We start from the raw sequence: 23231 nt of genomic DNA, 5'->3' as shown, positions 1-23231 counted from the left end.
AGGAAGGGTAAGCTGGGATGAAGTGAGAGAGTGAGATGGACTTATATATACTACCAAATGTGAAATAGATAGCTAGTGGGAAGCTGTTGCATAGCACAGAGAGATAAGCTCGGTGCTCTGTGACCACCTACAGGAGTGGGATAGGGAGGGTGGGAGGGAGACACAAGAGGCAGGAGATATGGGGATATATGTATATGTATAGCTGATTCACTTTGTTAAAAAGCAGAAGCTGGCACACCATTGTAAAGCAATTATACTCCAATAAAGATTGTAAAATATATATATATATATCTTAACAAACACCAAGCACAAGCAAAATGAAAATACAACAAAACCAAAAAAACTACACCAAGGTACACCAAAAATGAATTTCTTAAAGAAAAAAATCTTAAAAACAGCCAGAGAGAAAAGACATATTACATATAGAGGTACAGCTTATGTCTTAATGCAATGCCAGAAAACAATGGAGCAATATCTTTCCAATATTGAAAGAAAAACATTGTCAACCTACAATCTTTACCTAGTGAAAATAACTTTCAAAAAAATGGTGAAAAAATACATTTTTATACCTACAAAAGCTGAAAAAATTCATCACCAGTATTTCTCCAGTAAAAGAAATGTTAACAAAGTACTTCAAGAAAAAGGAAAATGATACCAGATGGAACCTGGTTCTACACAAAGGAATGAAGAGCAATGGAAAAGGTAACTCCATGAGTAAATATATAAGATCATTGTCTTAATTATTAATATCTCTTAAAAAGAGAATCACTGTACATGTATAACTGAATTACTCTGCTGTACACCTGAAACTAACAGAACATTGTTAATCAACTATACTCCAATGTAAAAGAAATTCTAAAAAAGATAATCACTGTTTAAAGCAAAATTCATAACAATGTATTGCAAGGTTTATAATATATGTAGATATAAAATATAAAACAACAATAGCACAAAGGCTGGGAGGGGAGAAATGGAAGTATACTATTGTACGAGTCTTATAGTATGTTTGAGGCATTATACTATCACCTAAAGACAGACTGTAATAAGTTAAAGATGTATACAGTATTATGCATCTGTGCATTTTTGACAGGGAAATATTGCTTCCAAAGGGGCAAAAGTCAATTTATAGGGTTCATCCATTGTAAAGCAATTACACTCCAATAAAGATGTTAAAAAAAAATTTATAGGGTTCAGAAAAATCTTACTCATTTTATCTATAAAAACAGATATTCATATAGAATATGAACAGATATACAGGATTATCTGTGGTACTAAAACTGTGTGGAGGAGCTGATTAAGAAAAAGATTCTAAAAAGTCTTGCAGAGAAAATAATAAAAGAAAGGTTGAGAAACACTGCCATAAACTTCAAAGAAGCAACTAAATTAACACTAGGTGGTATAGTGAATAAGACAACAAAGGAGATAAAATGGAATCATAAAACATACTCAATTCAAAAGAATGCAGGAGGGGACTTCCCTGGTGGTCCAGTGGTTAAGACTTCACCTTCCTAGGGGCAAGACGGGAATAAAGATGCAGACGTACTAGAGAACAGACTGGAGGATATGGGGAGGGGGAAGGGTACGCTGGGATAAAGTTAGAGAGTGGCATGGACATATATACACTACCAAACGTAAAATAGATAGCTGTGGGAAGCAGCCGCATAGCACAGGGAGATCAGCTCAGTGCTTTGTGACCACCTAGAGGGGTGGGACAGGGAGGGTGGGAGGGAGGGAGATGCAAGGGGGAAGAAATATGGGGACATATGTATATGTATAACTGATTCACTTTATTATAAAGCAGAAACTAACATGCCATTATAAAGCAATTATACTCCAATAAAGGTGTTAAAAAAAAAAAAGACTTTGCCATCCAATGAAGGGGGTGCGGGTTTGATCCCTGGTTGGGGAGCTAAGATCCCACATGCCTTGTGACAAATAAACCAAAACATAAAAAAAAAAAGAAGTAATATTGTAACAAGTTCAATAAAGACTTTTAAAATGGTCCACATCAAAAAAAATCTTTAAAAAAAAAGAAAAAAAATATAGATGAGGCAAATAGAAAGCAAAGAGCAAGATGGTAGATTTAAAACCAACCATATCAAAAATCACATTAAAAATAAATGGTCTAGGGACTGCCCTGGTGGCGCAGTGGTTAAGAGTCCACCTGCCAACGCAGGGGACACAGGTTCGAGCCCTGGTCTGGGAAGATCGCACATGCCGTGGAGCAACTAAGCCCATGAGCCACAACTACTAAGCCTGTGCTCTAGAGCCTGAGAGTCACAACTACTGAGCCCACATGCCACGCCTACTGAAGCCCGTGTGCCTAGAGCCCATGCTCCACAACAAGAGATGCCACCGCAATGAGAAGCCCACACACTGCAATGAAGAGTAGCCCCCAATTGCCACAACTAGAGAAAGCTCATGCACAGCAATGAAGACCCAACGCAGCCAAAAATAAGTAAGTAAATTTATTTTTTAAAAAATGGTCTAAACACCCCAATTAAAAGACAGATAATATTGTATTGCATTAAAAAAGCCAAGACTCAACTGTATGCTACCTATAAGAAACCTACTTTAAATATAAAGATGTAAACATCTTAAAAGTAAAAAAAGGAAATATACATATATATCACTGTAACACTAGGCAAAAGAAAGTTGGAATAGCTATATTAATATCTTAAAAGTAGATTTTAGAGCAAAGAATATTAAGAAAGACAGAGGCTATTTCATAATAATCAAGAGAACATTATACACCTAAACTTTCATGTGCCTAAAACGGAGCTTTAAAATGTATGAAGCAAAAACTTCAGATCTGCAAAAAAATAAATAAATAAATAAACAAATTATAGTTGAAGACTTCAACAAACTACTCTCAATAATTGACACATGTAGACAGAAAATCAGTAAGGATATAGAAGATTAAAAACATTATCAGAAAACTTGCCTTAACTGACATTTACATAAGATCCCACCCTACAACAGAAGAAAATCCATTATTTTCAAATGCATGTGGAACATTTATAAAAACAGTCCTATCTTGGGGCCATTAAATAAGTTTCAATAAATTTAAAAGGATTTGAGGCATACAAGGTATGTTTTCCTACCACAGTGAAACTGAATTCCAAATCAATAATAAAAGTTGTACGGAAAATCCCCAAGAATTTGGAAACTACATACCATACTTCTAAATAACACTAGGGTCAAACAAGAAATCAAAAGGGGAATTTAAAACTGTTTTATACTGAATGAAAATTAAAAACACAACATTTCATAATTTGTAGGATGCAGCTAAAGCAATAGTTAGAGGAAATTTTATAGCATTAACCAACTAACCAAGAAAAGAAAATTAAACCCAAAGTAAGCAGAAGAAAGGAATATGAGAGAAATGAAAAGGAATAGAAAAACAAAAAATAAAAAGAGGAAATGAATGAAACCAAAAGCTGGTTTTTGAAAACTAGATAAAATGGATAAACCTCTAGTCAACAGATCAGGAACAAAAAAGAGAGAAAACACAAATTAGCAGTATCAGTAATGAGTGAGTTGTCATCACTACAGATTCTACAGATATTAAAAGGATCACAAAATATTATGAATAGCCTTATACCAATAAATTCAACAACTCAGATGAAATGTACATATTCCTTGAAAGACAGAAACTAACAAAGTTCACTCAATAAGAAACAGATAACCTCAAGAGGCCTATATCTTTTGAAGAAATTGAATTTGTAGTTTAAAAGCTATCCCATACAAAAAACTCTATGTCTGGAAAACTTCCTTAGTGAATTCTTCCAACTATTTAAGCAAAAAATAATACCAATTCTGCACACTGTTCAAAAAAATTGAAGGGAGGTAAATATTTCCCAATTCATTCCATAAACTCCACATTAATGACACATAATTATAAGGAAGCAAAATTACAGATCAATATCCCTTATAAACACAGATGTAAAAATTATAAACTAAAGTTTAACAAATTAAATCCCACAGTCGATTGAAAGAAAAATACATCATGATAAGGTATGATTTATCTCAAGAATGCACAGTAGGGCTAACGTTAAAAAAGTAATCAATGTAATCCACCTATTAACAGACTAAAGAAGAAAATGATATAAAATATCTCAATTGATGTAGAAAAAGCATTGAAAAAATTAAATATCTATTCCTAATAAAACTCATAGCAAACCTGGTATAAAAGGGAACTTCCCCAAAAAAAAAAAAAAAAAAGGGAACTTCCCCATGCTTGTAAAGGACACCTACAAAATACTTACATCTAAAATGTATTTAATGCTGAAAGACTGAATGTCTGCTCTCACCATTACTATTCAACATCGTCCCAGAGGTTCTAGCCAAGGTTAAAAAGCAAGCAAAAAATAAACAAACTGAATCTCCAGATGGGCAAGGAAGAGGTAAAACTGTTTTCACTTACAGATGACATGATCATCTATGTAGAAAATCTGACTAAAGCTACAAAAAAAAAGCTAGTAGAAACAACGTTGTGTGATACAAGATCAATATACAAAAACTGATTGTATTTCTATGTACTAGGAAAGAACAATTTGAAATTGAAATAAAACACTACAATTTGCAATCACATCAAAATATATTTTAGGGATAAATCTGACAGAGATTTGTAAGACCTGTACATTGAAAACTACAAACTCTTAGTGAGAAAAATAAAATATGCCCTAAATAAAGGAAGGTCTCTACATTCATCTTAAGAAACTAGAATAAGTGGAGCAAATTTCCCATGTTCAATATTGTTAAGATGTTGTTTCTCTCCAAATTTATCTATAGAAATTAGATCAGTTGCAATCCCAATTCCAATCAAAATTTCAGGCATTTTTTAAATTGATAAGCTGATTCTAAGATTCATGTGAAAATGCAAATGATCTAGAACATCCAAGACAACTTTGAAAATAAAAGAATAAAGTTGGAGAAATTATGCTACCTGACTTCTAGACTTATATATAGTAATTAAGACACTATGCTATTGGTATATAGCAATATTGATGGGCAAAGACAAATAGATCAATGGAACAAACTGAGCAGAAATATATATATATACATTCTGATGATTTATATAGTCCTATGATATATATTCAGATGATTTTCAACAACTTTGTAAAGATGATTCAGTGGAAAAAAACAGTCTTTTCAAAAGTAGTTTGGGGGAATTCCCTGGCAGTCCAGCGGTTAGGGGTCCACACTTCCACTGCAGGGGGCACGGGTTCAATCCCTGGTTGGGGAACTAAGATCCCTCAAGCCACGTGGTGAAGCCAAAAAAAAAGTAATGCTGGAAAATTAGATATTCATAAGCAAAAATATGAATTTTATCCATATCTCACACCATACATAAATATCAACTCAAAATGGATAAGAGCCCTAAATATAAAACATAAAACTAGAAAACTTCTAGAAAAACATGTACGAGAAAAACTTTGTAACCTTCAGTTAGGCAAAAATTTCTCAGATATAACATTAAAATCATGATCCATAAAAGAAAAAAAAAACAGATAAATTGGGCTTTATCAAAATTAAGAACTTCTTCTCTTCCAAAGACACTGTTAAAAGAATGAAAAGACATGCCATAGACTGGGAGAAATTATGTGCAAGTCATATAATCTGATAAGGGAATGAAAGAAGGCAGACAAAAAAGAGCACATACTGAGTAATTCCATTTTATAAAACTTTAGAAAGTGAAAACTAATCTATAGTGACAGAAAGGAAACCAGTGGTTGCCTGGGGATGGGGGAAAAATGGATCACAAAGGGGCACAAGGAAGCTCTTTGGGGTGATGGATATTTTCAGCATCATGATTGCAGGGATGGTTTCAAAGGTATATACAAACACCAAAACTTACCAAATTGTATACTTTATACATGTGTACATAAGTTATACTTCAATAAAATTGTTTTTTATAAAAACAAAAAACTATACTGAAGCTGTGTTTCAGAATTAAAGAATGTATTAAAATGTACCAGAAGAAAATATAATTAATATTTTATAATCTTAAAATAGAGATCAGGCTTCCCTGGTGGCGCAGTGGTTGAGAGTCTGCCTGCCAATGCAGGGCACACGGGTTCGGGCCCTGGTCTGGGAAGATCCCACATGCCGCGGAGCAACTGGGCCCGTGAGCCACAGCTACTGAGCCTGCACGTCTGGAGCCTGTGCTCCGCAGCAAGAGAGGCCGTGATGGTGAGAGGCCCGCGCACTGCGATGAAGAGTGGCCCCCACTTGCCGCAACTAGAAAAAGCCCTCGCACAGAAACGAAGAACCAAGACAGCCAAAAAAATAATAAATTAATTAATTTAAAAAAATTTTTTAAAAAAATAGAGATCATTCTAAGTACAACATGAAAACTTGAAACTAAATAAAGCAGTTATAGGCCTTCCCTGGTGGCGCAGTGGTTGAGAGTCTGCCTGCCGATGCAGAGGACACGGGTTCGTGCCCCGGTCTGGGAAGATCCCACATGCCGCGGAGCGGCTGGGCCCGTAAGCCATGGCCGCTGAGCCTGCACGTCCGGAGCCTGTGCTCCGCAATGGGAGAAGCCATAACAGTAAGAGGCCCGCGTACCAAAAAAAAAAAAAAAAAAAAAAAAAGCAGTTATAAAATTAAATTTTAAAATAAATTTTACTACCTAAAAATATAAACCTTATATGTTAAAAGAATACAAGTAGTTAATAACAATTACAAAATTTCTATGCTAACAAATAATTTAGAAATGCAAATTTTAAAAAGAGATGTCATATTTCACCTAACCATGTCAAAAATTTTTAAAGCTTTAAATCTAGCTGCTATCCTGGGTATAAACCCTGATGTTGGGCTTGTAACCTGATACAATTATTCTGGAAGTAACTTTGGCATTTGAATAAAGTTTTCAAATGTGCATATCCTTTAACTCAGTCATTTATCTTCAAGGAATTTCTCCAAAGAAAAACAGAGAAGTACAAAAAAGCTATGTACATGGCACCCCTAAACCACAGAATATTATTTAAACATTAAAATACAAATTCATTGACAAGGAAAGACAGCCATATATCTGAGTACCATAAAAGGCTGCTACAATAGCACGCTATTTGTTTTTACTTTTTTTTTTTTTTTTTTGCGGTACGCGGGCCTCTCACTGTTGTGGCCTCTCCTGTTGCGGAGCACAGGCTCCGGATGCGCAGGCTCAGCGGCCATGGCTCACGGGCCCAGCCGCTCCATGGCATGTGGGATTCTCCCGGACCGGGGCACGAACCCGCGTCCCCTGCATCGGCAGGTGGACTCTCAACCACTGTGCCACCAGGGAAGCCCTGTTATTACATTTACGTAAAATTTTTGTGTAAAATTACTGGTAACATGGCATACACTGAATGTCAGCTAATTTAACATCTATTCCCAGCCTCCTTTTCCCCAGCCCATCTACATTAGTTCTCAGCCCCCTTTACTGCTAGAAGAGGCCATGTGACAGTATTTTGGCTATTGAGGCCTAAGTAGAAATCTCCTAAGAAGTTTATGGAAACAAGCCTTTCTGATAAAAGTTACAGTCATTGCTATAGCTATCTCTTTCCCCTACCTCCTGCCCTGTAGTCAGTTATGATGACTTAAGCCAAAGTAGCTATCTTATTGCCATGGAACAAGCCAACACACTAGAGAATGCACATTGCAAAGAAAGAAAAAAGCTGGGTCTTTGATAACATTCACAAACCACTATACCAGCTTCCATTGCCCACTTGTGGACCTCTTTATTTGAGATAAAAAATACATATTACCTTGCTTAAGTCACATTTAGCCAAAATCACTCCAGATATTTATATATATATATGTAAATAAATATTTTCTATATAGCCATTAAGCATATTAAAGCTTTTTATAATTATAATATTCTCTACTGGCCAGTATTTGGGGCACTAGACACCTTCATTCAAACACTGTTGATAGAGTTAACTAGTATGGCCCTTCAGGAAGTCAATTTTACATTATATTTCAAAAGCTTTAAAAATATTATTATCCTTTGCTTGACTCAGTAATTCCACTTTTACATATTCATCAAAGAAGTAATAATAAATTTAGAGAAATATTGCTATAAAATATTTACAATATTAATAAACTGAAAACAACATAAATATAGAAAAATATAATGCTGGCCAAATGATTTATGATAGAATAGTATGTAATCATTAAAATCACAAAATAGGGGCTTCCCTGGTGGCGCAGTGGTTGAGAGTCCACCTGCCGATGCAGGGGACATGGGTTCGTGCCCCGGTCTGGGAAGATCCCACATGCCGCGGAGCGTCTGGGCCCGTGAGCCATGGCCGCTGAGCCTGCGCGTCCGGAGCCTGTGCTCCGCAACGGGAGAGGCCACAACAGTGAGAGGCCCGCGTACCACAAAAAAAAAAAAAAAAAAAAAAAAAAAAAAAATCACAAAATAAAAAATCTAATTATATAGAAAGGTGTCTCACGACAATATGCAAAGTAATATTCTTTGAGGGGATGAAATGCTTTGAAAAAATATTTTTCAAAAGAGTAGGAAAATGTAATGAAATATAAGTAGATATTGCTGGGTATAAGAATTACCAGTAACTTTCATTTTCTTCTGTTTGGTTATCCATTCCTAAATTTCACATTTCTTTTGTAATAAGAAAAATTAATTTTAAATATACAAAAAAAAAGAACTGAAATAAACAAATAGGAAGAGATGTAGATTAAAAGTAGTTTTATTTCTTCTCTATGAAGATCATTAATTTTATTTCCGTTAAAAAATAACTTGTAATAGCAACTTTAACATCATATATAGCAAGAGTGAAACGTATCATGAAAAGTGAAAAAGTAGCAAAAGTACTTCTTTTAAACAATTACAGGATTCCAGCATGTTTAATATGAACACAAATCTGGAAACTCAAAAAAGAGAACACACTATACTACATAAATTGACTCTTAGGGGAAATTTTTAAAATTTGTCATTGAGTCCCATTTCTAAAGTGAATAAGAAGCAAATATATGCTGATGAGCCTAAGATACCTGTGACATCAAAACAACTGAGTCCAAAATCAGGACAGATGAGTTATAAGCTTTCCTTAGTACTTCTTACCCAATCCATAGCTTACAGAGATTCCCTCTCTGGTCAAAAGCATACATTCTTATTCAATCTCTATCGGTTTCAGTCATCTACAGTAAAGATTGACCACTCAGAAGCCAGAGTCTTAAACATTTTTCAAAGGCATCAATAAATTTGGTGTGCAACACACAATTTCCAACTATGTTGTCGGGATAGAATAGGAGACCAAGGAACTGGTATGTTTGCATAGGATGTTATAAAGGTAGTGACTCTCTGCCTTTTTTATAATCCAAATTTGTTATAAGAAAATTGATGAAGAAGAAAGGGAATGAAAGGGAATAAGAAACCAAAAGGGAGTTCCGGGTAAGATGGCGGAAGAGTAAGACGCGGAGATCACCTTCCTCCTCACGGATACACCAGAAATACAGCTACACGTGGAACAACTCCTACAGAACACCTACTGAACGCTGGCAGAAGACCCCAGACCTCCCAAAAGGCAAGAAACTCCCCACATACCTGGGTAGGGCAAAGCGGAGAGATTCCCGCACAGAGGATCGGTGCCGAGCGGCACTCACCAGCCCGAGAGGCTTGTCTGCTCGCCCGCCGGGGCGGGCGGCGCTGGAAGCTGAGGCTTGGGCTTCGGTCAGAGCGCAGGGAGAGGACTGGGGCTGGCGGCGAGAACTCAGCCTGAAGGGGGCTAATGTGCCACAGCTAGCCGGGAGGGAGTCCGGGAAAACTCTGGAGCTGCCGAAGAGGCAAGAGACTTGTTCTTCCCTCTTGGTTTCCTGCTGCGCGAGGAGAGGGGATTAAGAGCGCTGCTTAAAGGGGCTCCACAGACGGGCGCGAGTCGCGACTGAAAGCGCGGAGCCCAGTGACGGGCGTGGGACGCTGGGGCTGCTGCTGCCGCCGCCAAGAAGCCCGTGTGCGAGCGCAGGTCACTGTCCACACCGCCCTTCCGGGAGCCTGAGCAGCCCGCCACTGCCGGGGTCCCGGGATCCAGGGGCGGCTTCCCTGGGAGAACGCACGGCGCGCCTCGGGCTGGTGCAACGTCACGCCGACCTCTGCCGCTGCAGGCTCGCCCCGCACTCCGTGCCCCTCCCTCCCGCCCGGCCTGAGTGAGCCAGAGTTCCCGAAGAGGCTGCTCCTTTAACCCTTTCCTGTCTGAGCGAAGAACAGACGCCCTCCGGCGACCTACACGCAGAGGCGGGGCCAAATCCAAAGCTGAGACCCGGGAGCTGTGAGAACAAAGAAGAGAAAGGGAAACCTCTCCCAGCAGCCTCAGAAGCAGCGGATTAAAGCTCCACAATCAACTTGATGTACCCTGCATCTGTGGAATACATGAATAGACAACAAATCATCCCAAATTGAGGAGCCAGGAGTCAGTACTGTGCCTCTGAGGTGGGAGAGCCAACTTCAGGACACTGGTCCACAAGAGACCTCCCAGCTCCACATAATATCAAACGGCGAAAATCTTCCAGAGATCTCCATCTCAACACCAGCACCCAGCTTCACTCAACGACCAGCAAGCTACAGTGCTGGACACCCTATGCCAAACAACTAGCAAGACAGGAACACAACGCCACCCATTAGCAGAGAGGTGGCCTAAAATCATAAAAAGTCTGCAGACACCCCAAAACACACCACCAGACGTGGACCTGCCCACCAGAAAGACAAGATCCAGCCTCATCCACCAGAACACAGGCACTAGTCCCCTCGACCAGGAAACCTACACAACCCACTAAACCAACCTTAGCCACTGGGGACAGACACCAAAAACAACAGGAACTACGAACCTGCAGCCGGCAAAAAGGAGACCCCAAACACAGTAACATAAGCAAAATGAGAAGACAGAAAAACACACAGCAGGAGAAGGAGCAAGATAAAAACCCACCAGACCTAACAAATGAAGAGGTAATAGGCAGTCTATCTGAAAAAGAATTCAGAATAATGATAGTAAAGATGATCCAAAATCTTGGAAATAGAATAGACAAAATGCAAGAAACAGTTAACAAGGACCTAGTAGAACTAAAGATGAATCAAGCATCGATTAAAAACACAATAAATGAAATGAAAAATACTCTAGATGGGATCAATAGCAGAATAACTGAGGCAGAAGAACGGATAAGTGAGGTGGAAGATAAAATAGTGGAAATAACTAATGCAGAGCAAAATAAAGAGAAAAGAATGAAAAGAACAGAGGACAGTCTCAGAGACCTCTGGGACAACATTAAACGCACCAACATTCGAATTATAGGGGTTCCAGAAGAAGAAGAGAAAAAGAAAGGGACTGAGAAAATATTTGAAGAGATTATAGTTGAAAACTTCCCTAATATGGGAAAGGAAATAGTTAATCAAGTCCAAGAAGCACAGAGAGTCCCATACAGAATAAATCCAAGGAGAAATACGCCAAGACACATATTAATCAAACTGTCAAAAATTAAACACAAAGAAATCATATTAAAAGCAGCAAGGCAAAAACAACAAATAACACACAAGGGAATCCCCATCAGGATAACAGCTGATCTCTCAGCAGAAACTCTACAAGCCAGAAGGGAGTGGCAGGACATAATTAAAGTGATGAAGGAGAGAAACCTGCAACCAAGATTACTCTACCCAGCAAGGATCTCATTCAGATTTGATGGAGAAATTAAAACGTTTACAGACAAGCAAAAGCTGAGAGAGTTCAGCACCACCAAACCAGCTTTACAACAAATGCTAAAGGAACTTCTCTAGGCAAGAAACACAACAGAAGGAAAAGACCTACAATAACGAACCCAAAACAATTAAGAAAATGGGAATAGGAACATACATATCGATAATTACCTTAAATGTAAATGGACTAAACGCTCCCACCAAAAGACACAGATTGGCTGAATGGATACAAAAACAAGACCCATATATATGCTGTCTACAAGAGACCCACTTCAGACCTAGAGACACATACAGACTGAAAGTAAGGGGATGGAAAAAGATATTCCATGCAAATGGAAACCAAAAGAAAGCTGGAGTAGCAATTCTCATATCAGACAAAATAGACTTTAAAATAAAGACTACTAGAAGAGACAAAGAAGGACACTACATAATGATCAAGGGATCGATCCAAGAAGAAGATATAACAATTGTAAATATTTATGCACCCAACATAGGAGCACCTCAATACATAAGGCAAACACTAACAGCCATAAAAGGAGAAATCGACAGTAACACAATCATAGTAGGGGACTTTAACACCCCACTTTCACCAATGGACAGATCATCCAAAATGAAAATAAATAAGGAAACACAAGCTTTAAATGATACATTAAACAAGATGGACTTAATTGATATTTATAGGACATTCCATCCAAAAACAACAGAATACACATTTTTCTCAAGTGCTCATGGAACATTCTCCAGGATAGATCATATCTTGGGTCACAAATCAAGCCTTGGTAAATTTAAGAAAATTGAAATTGTATCAAGTATCTTTTCTGACCACAATGCTATGAGACTAGATATCAATTACAGGAAAAGAGCTATAAAAAATACAAACACATGGAGGCTAAACAATACATTACTTAATAACGAAGTGATCACTGAAGAAATCAAAGAGGAAATAAAAAAATACCTAGAAACTAATGACAATGGAGACACGACGACCCAAAACCTATGGGATGCAGCAAAAGCAGTTCTAAGAGGGAAGTTTATAGCAATACAATCCCACCTTAAGAAACAGGAAATATCTCGACTAAACAACCTAACCTTGCACCTAAAGCAATTAGAGAAAGAAGAACAAAAACATCCCAAAGTTAGCAGAAGGAAAGAAATCATAAAAATCAGATCAGAAATAAATGAAAAAGAAATGAAGGAAACAATAGCAAAGATCAATAAAACTAAAAGCTGGTTCTTTGAGAAGATAAACAAAATTGATAAACCATTAGCCAGACTCATCAAGAAAAAAAGGGAGAAGACTCAAATCAATAGAATTAGAAATGAAAAAGGAGAAGTAACAACTGACACTGCAGAAATACAAAAGATCGTGAGAGATTACTATAAGCAACTCTATGCCAATAAAATGGACAACCTGGAAGAAATGGACAAATTCTTAGAAATGCACAACCTGCCAAGACTGAATCAGGAAGAAATAGAACATATGAACAGACCAATCACAAGCACTGAAATTGAAACTGTGATAAAAAATCTTCCAACAAACAAAAGCCCAGGACCAGATGGCTTCACAGGCGAATTCTATCAAGCATTTAGAGAAGAGCTAACGCCTATCCTTCTCAAACTCTTCCAAAATATAGCAGAGGGAGGAACACTCCCAAACTCATTCTACGAGGCCACCATCACCTTGATACCAAAACCAGACAAGGATGTCACAAAGAAAGAAAACTACAGGCCAATATCACTGATGAACATAGATGCAAAAATCCTCAACAAAATACTAGCAAACAGAATCCAACAGCACATTAAAAGGATCATACACCATGATCAAGTGGGGTTTATCCCAGGAATGCAAGGATTCTTCAATATACGCAAATCAATCAACGTGATACACCATATTAACAAATTGAAGGAGAAAAACCATATGATCATCTCAATAGATGCAGAGAAAGCTTTCGACAAAATTCAACACCCATTCATGATAAAAACCCTGCAGAAAGTAGGCATAGAGGGAACTTTCCTCAACATAATAAAGGCCATATATGACAAACCCACAGCCAGCATCGTCCTCAATGGTGAAAAACTGAAACCATTTCCACTAAGATCAGGAACAAGACAAGGTTGCCCACTCTCACCACTCTTATTCAACATAGTTTTGGAAGTTTTAGCCACAGCAATCAGAGAAGAAAAGCAAATAAAAGGAATCCAAATTGGAAAAGAAGAAGTAAAGCTGTCACTGTTTGCAGATGACATGATACTATACATAGAGAATCCTAAAGATGCTACCAGAAAACTACTAGAGCTCATCAATGAATTTGGTAAAGTTGCAGGATACAAAATTAATGCACAGAAATCTCTGGCATTCCTATATACTAATGATGAAAAATCTGAAAGTGAAATCAAGGAAACACTCCCATTTACCATTGCAACAAAAAGAATAAAATATCTAGGAATAAACCTACCTAAGGAGACAAAAGACCTGTATGCAGAAAATTATAAGACACTGATGAAAGAAATTAAAGATGATACAAATAGATGGAGAGATGTACCATGTTCTTGGATTGGAAGAATCAACATTGTGAAAATGACTCTACTACCCAAAGCAATCTACAGATTCAATGCAATCCCTATCAAAATACCACTGGCATTTTTCACAGAACTAGAACAAAAAATTTCACAATTTGTATGGAAACACAAAAGACCCCGAATAGCCAAAGCAATCTTGAGAACGAAAAATGGAGCTGGAGGAATCAGGCTCCCTGACTTCAGACTATACTACAAAGCTGCAGTAATCAAGACAGTATGGTACTGGCACAGAAACAGAAAGATAGATCAATGGAACAGGATAGAAAGCCCAGAGATAAACCCACGGACATATGGTCACCTTATCTTTGATAAAGGAGGCAGGAATGTACAGTGGAGAAAGGACAGTCTCTTCAATAAGTGGTGTTGGGAAAACTGGACAGGGACATGTAAAAGTATGAGATTCGATCACTCCCTAACACCATACACAAAAATAAGCTCAAAATGGATTAAAGACCTAAATGTAAGGCCAGACACTATCAAACTCTTAGAGGAAAACATAGGCAGAACACTCTATGACATAAATCACAGCAAGATCCTTTTTGACCCACCTCCTAGAGAAATGGAAATAAAGACAAAAATAAACACATGGGACCTAATGAAACTTAAAAGCTTTTGCACAGCAAAGGAAACCATAAACAAGACCAAAAGACAACCCTCAGAATGGGAGAAAATATTTGCAAATGAAGCAACTGACAAAGGATTAATCTCCAAAATTTATAAGCAGCTCATGCAGCTCAATAACAAAAAAACAAACAACCCAATCCAAAAATGGGCAGAAGACCTAAATAGACATTTCTCCACAGAAGATATACAGACTGCCAACAAACACATGAAAGGATGCTCAACATCTTTACTAATTAGAGAAATGCAAATCAAAACTACAATGAGATATCATCTCACGCCAGTCAGAATGGCCATCATCAAAAAATCTAGAAACAATAAATGCTGGAGAGGGTGTGGAAAAAAGGGAACACTCTTGCACTGCTGGTGGGAATGTGAATTGGTACAGCCACTATGGAGAACGGTATGGAGGTTCCTTAAAAAACTACAAATAGAACTACCATATGACCCTGCAATCCCACTACTGGGCATATACCCTGAGAAAACCATAATTCAAAAAGAGACATGTACCAAAATGTTCATAGCAGCCCTATTTACAATAGCCCGGAGATGGAAACAACCTAAGTGTCCATCATCGGATGAATGGGTAAAGAAGATGTGGCACATACATACAATGGAATATTACTCAGCCATAAAAAGAAATGAAATTGAACTATTTGTAATGAGGTGGATGGACCTAGAGTCTGTCATACAGAGTGAAGTAAGTCAGAAAGAGAAAGACAAATACTGTATGCTGACACATATATATGGAATTTAAGAAAAAAAAAGGTCATGAAGAACATAGGGGTAAGACAGGAATAAAGACACAGACCTACTAGAGAATGGACTTGAGGATATGGGGAGGGGGAAGGGTAAGCTGTGACAAAGTGAAAGAGCGGCATGGACATATATACACTACCAAACGTAAGGTAGATAGCTAGTGGGAAGCAGCCGCATAGCACAGGGAGATCAGCTCGGTGCTTTGTGACCGCCTGGAGGGGTGGGATAGGGAGGGTGGGAGGGAGACGCAAAAGGGAGGGGATATGGGAACATATGTATACATATAACTGATTAAATTTGTGATAAAGCAAAAAATAAAAATAAAAAAAAAAAAAAAAAAAAAAAAAAAGAAACCAAAAGGTACAAAACTATTTGCTAACTACACACACACACACACACACACTCATTCATTCAAACTCATTCAAACTAAAGAACAGATTAATTGTAATAAAGAGCATCTTGGAGATTTTTCATAGAGGTACATATAAATAAAGCTTTTAAAAACACTTCAAATTAATGAAAAATAAATTTTAATCACTTTAAGTAGGTAATAACACAAAAGTTGACTTACCATAAATTTCTAAACCTTGTGGGAAATACTTGTATTCTAAATCCTATCCACTAATGCAAGGATGAAGATGCATCTTACAGTCAACAGTGCTGATTTTTAATGATGGATTTAAAAGGGTTGATTTAATTCCCAGATTATTTTTTTTAATTCCACCTCATCACCAAGAAAGTTAATAGATGCAACACATTAGAAACCCTGGCAACTAAAGATGTTTTATCCAATCAATGCCTCTCTCTTTTCTAAGCTACTCGAAAATAAAAACCAACACCTGGAGAAAGTCACACCTTCACAAATTACCAATAATGTTCACTGTGATATTCTAGTTTTATACACGTAGCCCCTTCTAAAGCACTGGAGGCAAAGAATGAACATTGTCCCCTTCAGCTACTGAAGACAGCACAACCACATAGAGCACCTACTTATGAGGTTACTTTTCAGGGGCATAAGAATATGCTTTTAAAAGGTACATTTCCAAAAACCTACACTGAAGACAAAAAATAAATATTTACATGCTTAGAAAAGGGATATATTCGAAAACCTACAATAAAGATGAATAATAAATATTTACATTCCAAGCCAAAAAATTCCACAGTCTAAAAAGAAACATTTGATGTTTTCATTTCTGAATACTGAAGCAAAATAATGATTATAATAATTTTAATCAAACTTAAAAGGTACCCTTTATTACCTTGTTGATATAAGCTATTTCCTTTGAACCCGCAAACAAAATGAAAAAATCCTTGAGGCACTTTTATATTCTGACTTAACAATTATCTGATAATTACCCCATCATTACCTGCTGATGAAGGATTCCATTCTAAATTCTTAACATTTCTGATGCTACAGGCATGTTACTTCAAGAGTCCTACCTGGAAAGAGACTGAGAAGACTGACTGGAGATTTGTTGGTATCAATAGTTAGTTTGTGGCTTGCAGTTTTTGAAGGTTGGCCTGGTAAGCAGATTAATTTCAGGGGAAGTCTAAACTTACATTGGTTAACTCGAGGAATGCCTGAAATAAAGAGAAACATATATTCATAAATTTGACAAATAAGAAAAATATTGTACTACTAATAGTAGTACATAGTAGCAACATATCTTAGTTTAAATGTTTGTTACCTGCCCATTTCATTTAGCATAACTGAAATAACTGGAAAGCATTATCATAATTTATGTTTTTACTTTATTGTCAAAAAGTACAAGGCAAAAATAAAATCTTAAAAACGAGCATAGGGGTAAACTCTGCCTTTAATAGTAATATCATATTTTAAAAATCATCACAGTTGAATGCTATATAAAACATTATATGTAGTTATATTCAATTACTGAACTGTCTTTAAAGACCTTCAAAGCTCTAGCCCTAATCCAAGACTATCCGCTAAAATGAGCAAAGAATATGAAATTTATATCAGGAAGACTCTATATGACCATATCTAATCATTTCTCTACCCCCCGAATTTTTTAATTTTAGTTTTTCTACTTATTGAAGATTCGAAATACAATTAACAATTTGCAATAAATTATGAGCATGAAAGCAGAATTTGCCCTACTGAAGTTCTAATGAAGTTCATTCTAATGATGTCATTTTACACATCAATATGAAGAATATTACTTTCATACAAATTGAATTTTTCCAAATCCATTTAACTTTACATATCACCGTTAAGCAACATTTTGAAAGGCTTACATAGTCATTCAATTCTCAAATTTTTTCAGAAAGTATACAGGTATATTGAAATAAGTAACTGCATAAATAAATAACAATGAAGAGTTTTGTATCAGAATTTAAAGTTTTTAAAAATCATTCCTTTTAATATTTTTACAAAGAATGAAACTGAAACCAAAATAAATTAAGCTCTCTACTTATAAATCAAGTAAAGCAATTCTACAACTTTAGTTCTCTCTCCTTTTATACTAGGATTCTATTTTTGACTGGATAAGACAAAAGATAATATACAGAAACCTGTATCCTAGTAAACTACTGTAGAAAAAAGGAAAACTTAAAATATTCTACTCTACTGGATAGATCCACACATTAATTCCTTTATTTCTTTACAGTGGAGTCAGAGAGCAGCTTAAAAATAGCAAAAGCGGAAGCAGTAAAGTTTGGAGACATGATCCCAAATAGGATTCCTAGAATTAGCAATATATTTTGTTAATGCCAATTGGAGTTGTGTGGTTTACTCTATAACCAAGCTGGGAGTACACTTTTCAGAACTACTTATTCACTAGGATAGTAAGAGATCATCAACAATGGCAAGCATATTGATACATGAGGCCAATTAAATACTTTTTCAGAGCATGTGGAGCATATTTGTCATTCTCTTCAACATAATCTATTATCCATCAAATTTTACATAGTTCATTTTTTGCTCATAACCAACAGATGTTAAATTCACTTCTCCTGGAATCCTAGATGCAGATTATAACTGGTGTCTCTTCAGAGAAGTCCCAGGGTATTATTTCCTGACATTTTGTGAGGTTTTAGAGGCATGTGTATTTGTACTTTAAAATGATGAAATGTTTTGACTCAAAATATTATGGTAACGTGATCTAAGCTACTGCTCAGACCACAACTATCAATATCACCACAAAAAATATTACAAAGCATTATTTTTTCCAACTTCATATATTCCATATATCCCCAAATTATGGAAATATACCTACTACTGTTTTTCCTCTAATATATATATATATATATATTACAGCCTCAATTAATAGATGCAGTCTGGAAAGAACAAGGCAACTGAAACCTAGTTCCATTTCCTTCATTTTCTATGAATAGAATAAAGGGGAAAAAATGCTTCATCTTCTGACAATTCTGTACATGCACAAAGACAAGCTATCTTCTATGTACTTTCAACCAAAGTCTGAGCTAACTGTTCAAATAAAATTTGGCTGTAAATGCTCTTCTAAAACTACACTGCTGAAACTGTGGCTCTACTTCACTTGGACCAGGTACTGACTGAATTTGTGGTAAAACAAAATTAATCATGATCAACAACACTAGCCTTATGTTACTTAGATTATTACCCTAAAACTCCAAGAACCCAGAGCTAAAGAAACTGGTGGTGTATAAATGTTTCAGAAATTGAAACAAATGGATTGCAAGCACTAATAAACCCAAGAAGGGAAATACATTGTAACTCAATTCACAGCTCAGTTAAGTCAGGTAATGACAATATCACACACTAGGGTAATGGTCTGCAGTTGCTAAGATTTGAAGAACCCCTCCAGAATTTCTTTTCTCTCCAGGAATTGTAAACCTGTTTCACAGGACATTTGGAAAACATTACTTTGAAAAATGATGACACTCATACTTAATAAAATGATTATGGCTATTTTTTAAATGATGGCAGCTTGAAAAGTTCTACCACTGGGGGGAAAAAAGAGTATGAAATCCTTTAGAAACCAGTTTAAGGAAACCATACCTTTAAAAAGAAAAATTATACTGCCAATATTTTATATTACTTCCCATCAAATTAAAACCCGAACATTTCAAAATATAACATCTAGTATTTAGACATGGAGTTTATCAGCGGCACACTTCTATTGAGATGTACATTTCTTAAGAAACTTGAAATGCAGATTTGGCTACCAGTTACTCTTCAGGCTATAACTGTAGCTAAGAACCTGAAGCCAGAGACATGTAGAGGTATGTGTGAGTGTATGCATATGTGTATCTGTAATAAGGAAGGAAAGAATTATATGCATTTAAAGACTTTCCAAAGTTGCTAGTAGGATAGCTTTCAACTCAGTTGAAAGAGCCTAACTCATCCTAACTGCCTACCATCAGCGATATTTAGTTGGCAAAACAGTCTCTATTTGGCTTATGCAACTCTCTGAATATAATTCTGAGAGAAAAGAAGAATTTGGTCATTTGTAATACTCAAATATTGGCCTACTCACTCATCAGACTGACTTTTTCCTACAGTTTTTTAACAAATATAATCACCTCTCCTTCAAACACTTCCCCTTCTAGCCTACTAGAGGAAATGGATAGTCGCAACTACCACGGTGCAATTAATCACAAAATTATTTAACACTTAGAGAGAAAATTCAGATCAACATCACTCCTGACAGAACAATTTTTCCAGGAAGAGAATTCTAATTACCCCTGGCACACCCAAGAGACCAGTATCACTGTCAAGAGGGATGCCAAAATGTGCTTTAAAAAAAAGAAAAAAGAACTTATATACCAGAGTAGAATAACTATATCTATATATTACACATCTACATAATGCCTTTAGAACTCTTTCCCGGGGCCTGCTAGAGTCATTTCTTATTGAAAACAAGGAACCCCAAAGCAGTAGCAATGTCTGGTAGCCAGAACTTCCTTGATCCCTTCCTGTTATGTCTGGCTACGTACTGTGCTCCATCTGCAGTCATGTTTTACACTGCCCATGTCATGTAACTTTAATGCAGAAGTAATGGAGACAAACTCTTACGGGACAACATAAAACCTCGTTTGCTTCTCTTTTTCCATATGTAAAAGCAGGACTGCTTATCTGCAATACAGCCTGAACAGATCAGGCCAATAAAATGGAAAAGTCTTTGAAATTTGAAGCCTTATGTAAGTAAGATCTAAGTGGCAACATATTATTTTCTTGCCTACTAGGTAAAGCTGAATATTTCAATTCTACTCCCTGAAGCTTAATTATAATTTTAAAATATATCATAAGAGATTATTAAAACCAGCTTTAGGTTTGCGTTGAAATACTAAAATTTCCATATATTGTGATTTTTTTCCTCATGGTTTGATCTGAATTTTTAGTAAGAGGAAATAAATTCCTTTCAATAATAACCTTTACTGATTTTTTTAAAACTCAAAACAAATAATTTAAATAATAATATTGTATTTTATAAAAGTTATTGCAAAATCTTATCAGTTACATGAAATCTTACAAAGTAAAATGTAAATATTCATTATTAAAATTATTTTTAATAACCCAAATTATAATTTGACAAGTATACTTTATACTATTAAGCTAAAAGCTTACTTCTATTAAAATATTTCTCATATAAATATATATTCACCTCCCAGACACTATGCAACTCAGGTTGTTGGCACCACCAAAACTATATGAGTAAATAATGCCATTATTTTTAAGTATTTTATTTATCTAATACTAATCTTAAAATGGCTAATAAACTAAGACAAACCATCACATTAAGTCTGTGTCTAGGAGGAAAAATAATCAAAGTAGAAGATTCTTATAGAGTACCTGTCATGTAACCAGATACTGCACAATCCTAAGTACTTGAACCCTGCTCTTAAAGAGCTCAAAAATCTACTAGGGGAACCTAAGGAACAAACTTAATGAAATTCATATTATGATAAGTATTATAGCAGAGTAATAAACAAATGATTTGGGGAAAACATAATGGTGACAACACTGACCCAGGCAAGTTCAAGGGGCCAGTCCCTTGATGATATTCCCCCACAAATTCTAAACAAGACAAGGAATAGGCCCATAGAATGAGTACACATGGCATTCTGATCAAAGAGGTGAATATTTTGGGGTATACAGAATCATACAATTTAGAATTCAGAATTTTTTTCCTTACTCTTTTTAAGTAAACTAAGATAACTGAGCATACAGGTAAATCACCAATGACTTACAAAAATAAGTTGTCAGTGGCGCCTTTGGTTTTGTTCAAAAAAGTCATGGAGCTTCATTGTTTCTCATGACTCTGAAACAACTAATAATGAATAACAAGTATCTATAAGTGGAAACATCTACTAGCTTCTCCATAGCCAGATCAAGGCACTGAATCACCCTAAAGAGGTTGCTATAGTTAAAACAGCAGTCCATAAAAAGAATTCATTCATGGTATAATACCAATTGAATTAACTGACCAAATTTCAGTTCTGAAATTCATTTTGTTCTAAATTATCTTTTCACTTACCCTCAGGATTTCGATCTATCCATCAGAGGCAATTCAAAAAGGGATAGGGGAGAAAATGTAACAAATTATCTGTTATAAAATTACAACACAAACTTAACACATATCTGCTTAAAATATAATTTTAAATTTTCAAGATTCTTACAGATGATTTAAATGGCCCTCCAATAAAGATAAGCCAATTCACAATTGAAGAATATAACATGAATAAATGAAATCTAACAATATATTTCATTCATTCTCAGAAGTCCATGAAAGGGTGTTATTCTAGTATAAATGTGGCAAAAAGAGGTAAGGATATATGGTCTAGACAAAAGCAAACCAGACTCAATATGCAAATGACATCAAGAGCATTAAATGAATTTTTTGGAAAAAATTTGAGTGAAAGACAAATATATAATATTAATATTTCCAGTTAGTCTTGCTTATATTATAACTTTAGTTAATAGATACTACTATGGAACAATGTGGGTTTTTTTTCAGCTTGTCTTTGTATTCTTTTATAGACTTGTTTTTACTTTAACTTCTAATTAACTTTCAACCAATTAATGCCTATGCTCTTTGGTTTAGTAATAATTTATGGTCTTTCAAATTCTGTCTTTAGAAAAGCATAATAGCTAAAAATGGTATGTGCAGCCATAAGCTCACTGAATGATTTTATAACTTTATAATGTACTTTTAAGCCTTTTGTCCACTTGCTAGGTAATCCATTTCTTTATTTTAAATTTATTTTCAACCAGTATCACTACTTTTCCTTGAAAGCAAATGAAATAATTAGTTGAATTAAGGCATCAACAATCTCTATAACTACATACACAAGGTGTAACAAAGATAAAAAGTATCATGCCTATGATTATTGAGATGTTCAATTAATGATAAATGATCTAGAGATTTTAGTCAACATTTCCTGTTTTTTATTTCACAACTCAAAATTAAAATAACACTGAATATTTCAATGCTCTTTTCAGAAACATCCAATTAAGAAGTCCATCATTTTTTTTTTTTTTTTTTTTTTTTTTTTTGTGGTACGCGGGCCTCTCACTGTTGTGGCCTCTCTCGTTGCGGAGCACAGGCTTCAGACGCGCAGGCTCAGTGGCCATGGC

General features: G+C 35.8%; 1 protein-coding gene across 4 annotated transcripts in view; it reads right to left on the bottom strand.

The window, feature by feature from the left end:
• The window catches only part of BBS9 (Bardet-Biedl syndrome 9), a gene marked incomplete at both ends in the record, with an annotated part of 471339 nt that overhangs the window by 263799 nt on the left and 184309 nt on the right, over nt 1-23231 (bottom strand). For 2 of the 4 annotated variants that reach the window (XM_079711010.1, XM_079711012.1), the window contains 2 exons: nt 17093-17233; nt 22132-22146. In XM_079711010.1, the coding sequence (XP_079567136.1) occupies nt 17093-17233; nt 22132-22146 (156 nt within the window). The remainder of the gene's footprint in view (nt 1-17092; nt 17234-22131; nt 22147-23231) is intronic. The other 2 variants (XM_079711009.1, XM_079711011.1) reach the window with 1 other exon arrangement.

Source organism: Hyperoodon ampullatus (assembly GCF_949752795.1).
Source record: "Hyperoodon ampullatus genome assembly, chromosome: 9".
NCBI classification, from domain to species: Eukaryota; Metazoa; Chordata; class Mammalia; order Artiodactyla; family Ziphiidae; genus Hyperoodon; species Hyperoodon ampullatus.
This window is presented reverse-complemented; position numbering and strand designations above follow the sequence as displayed.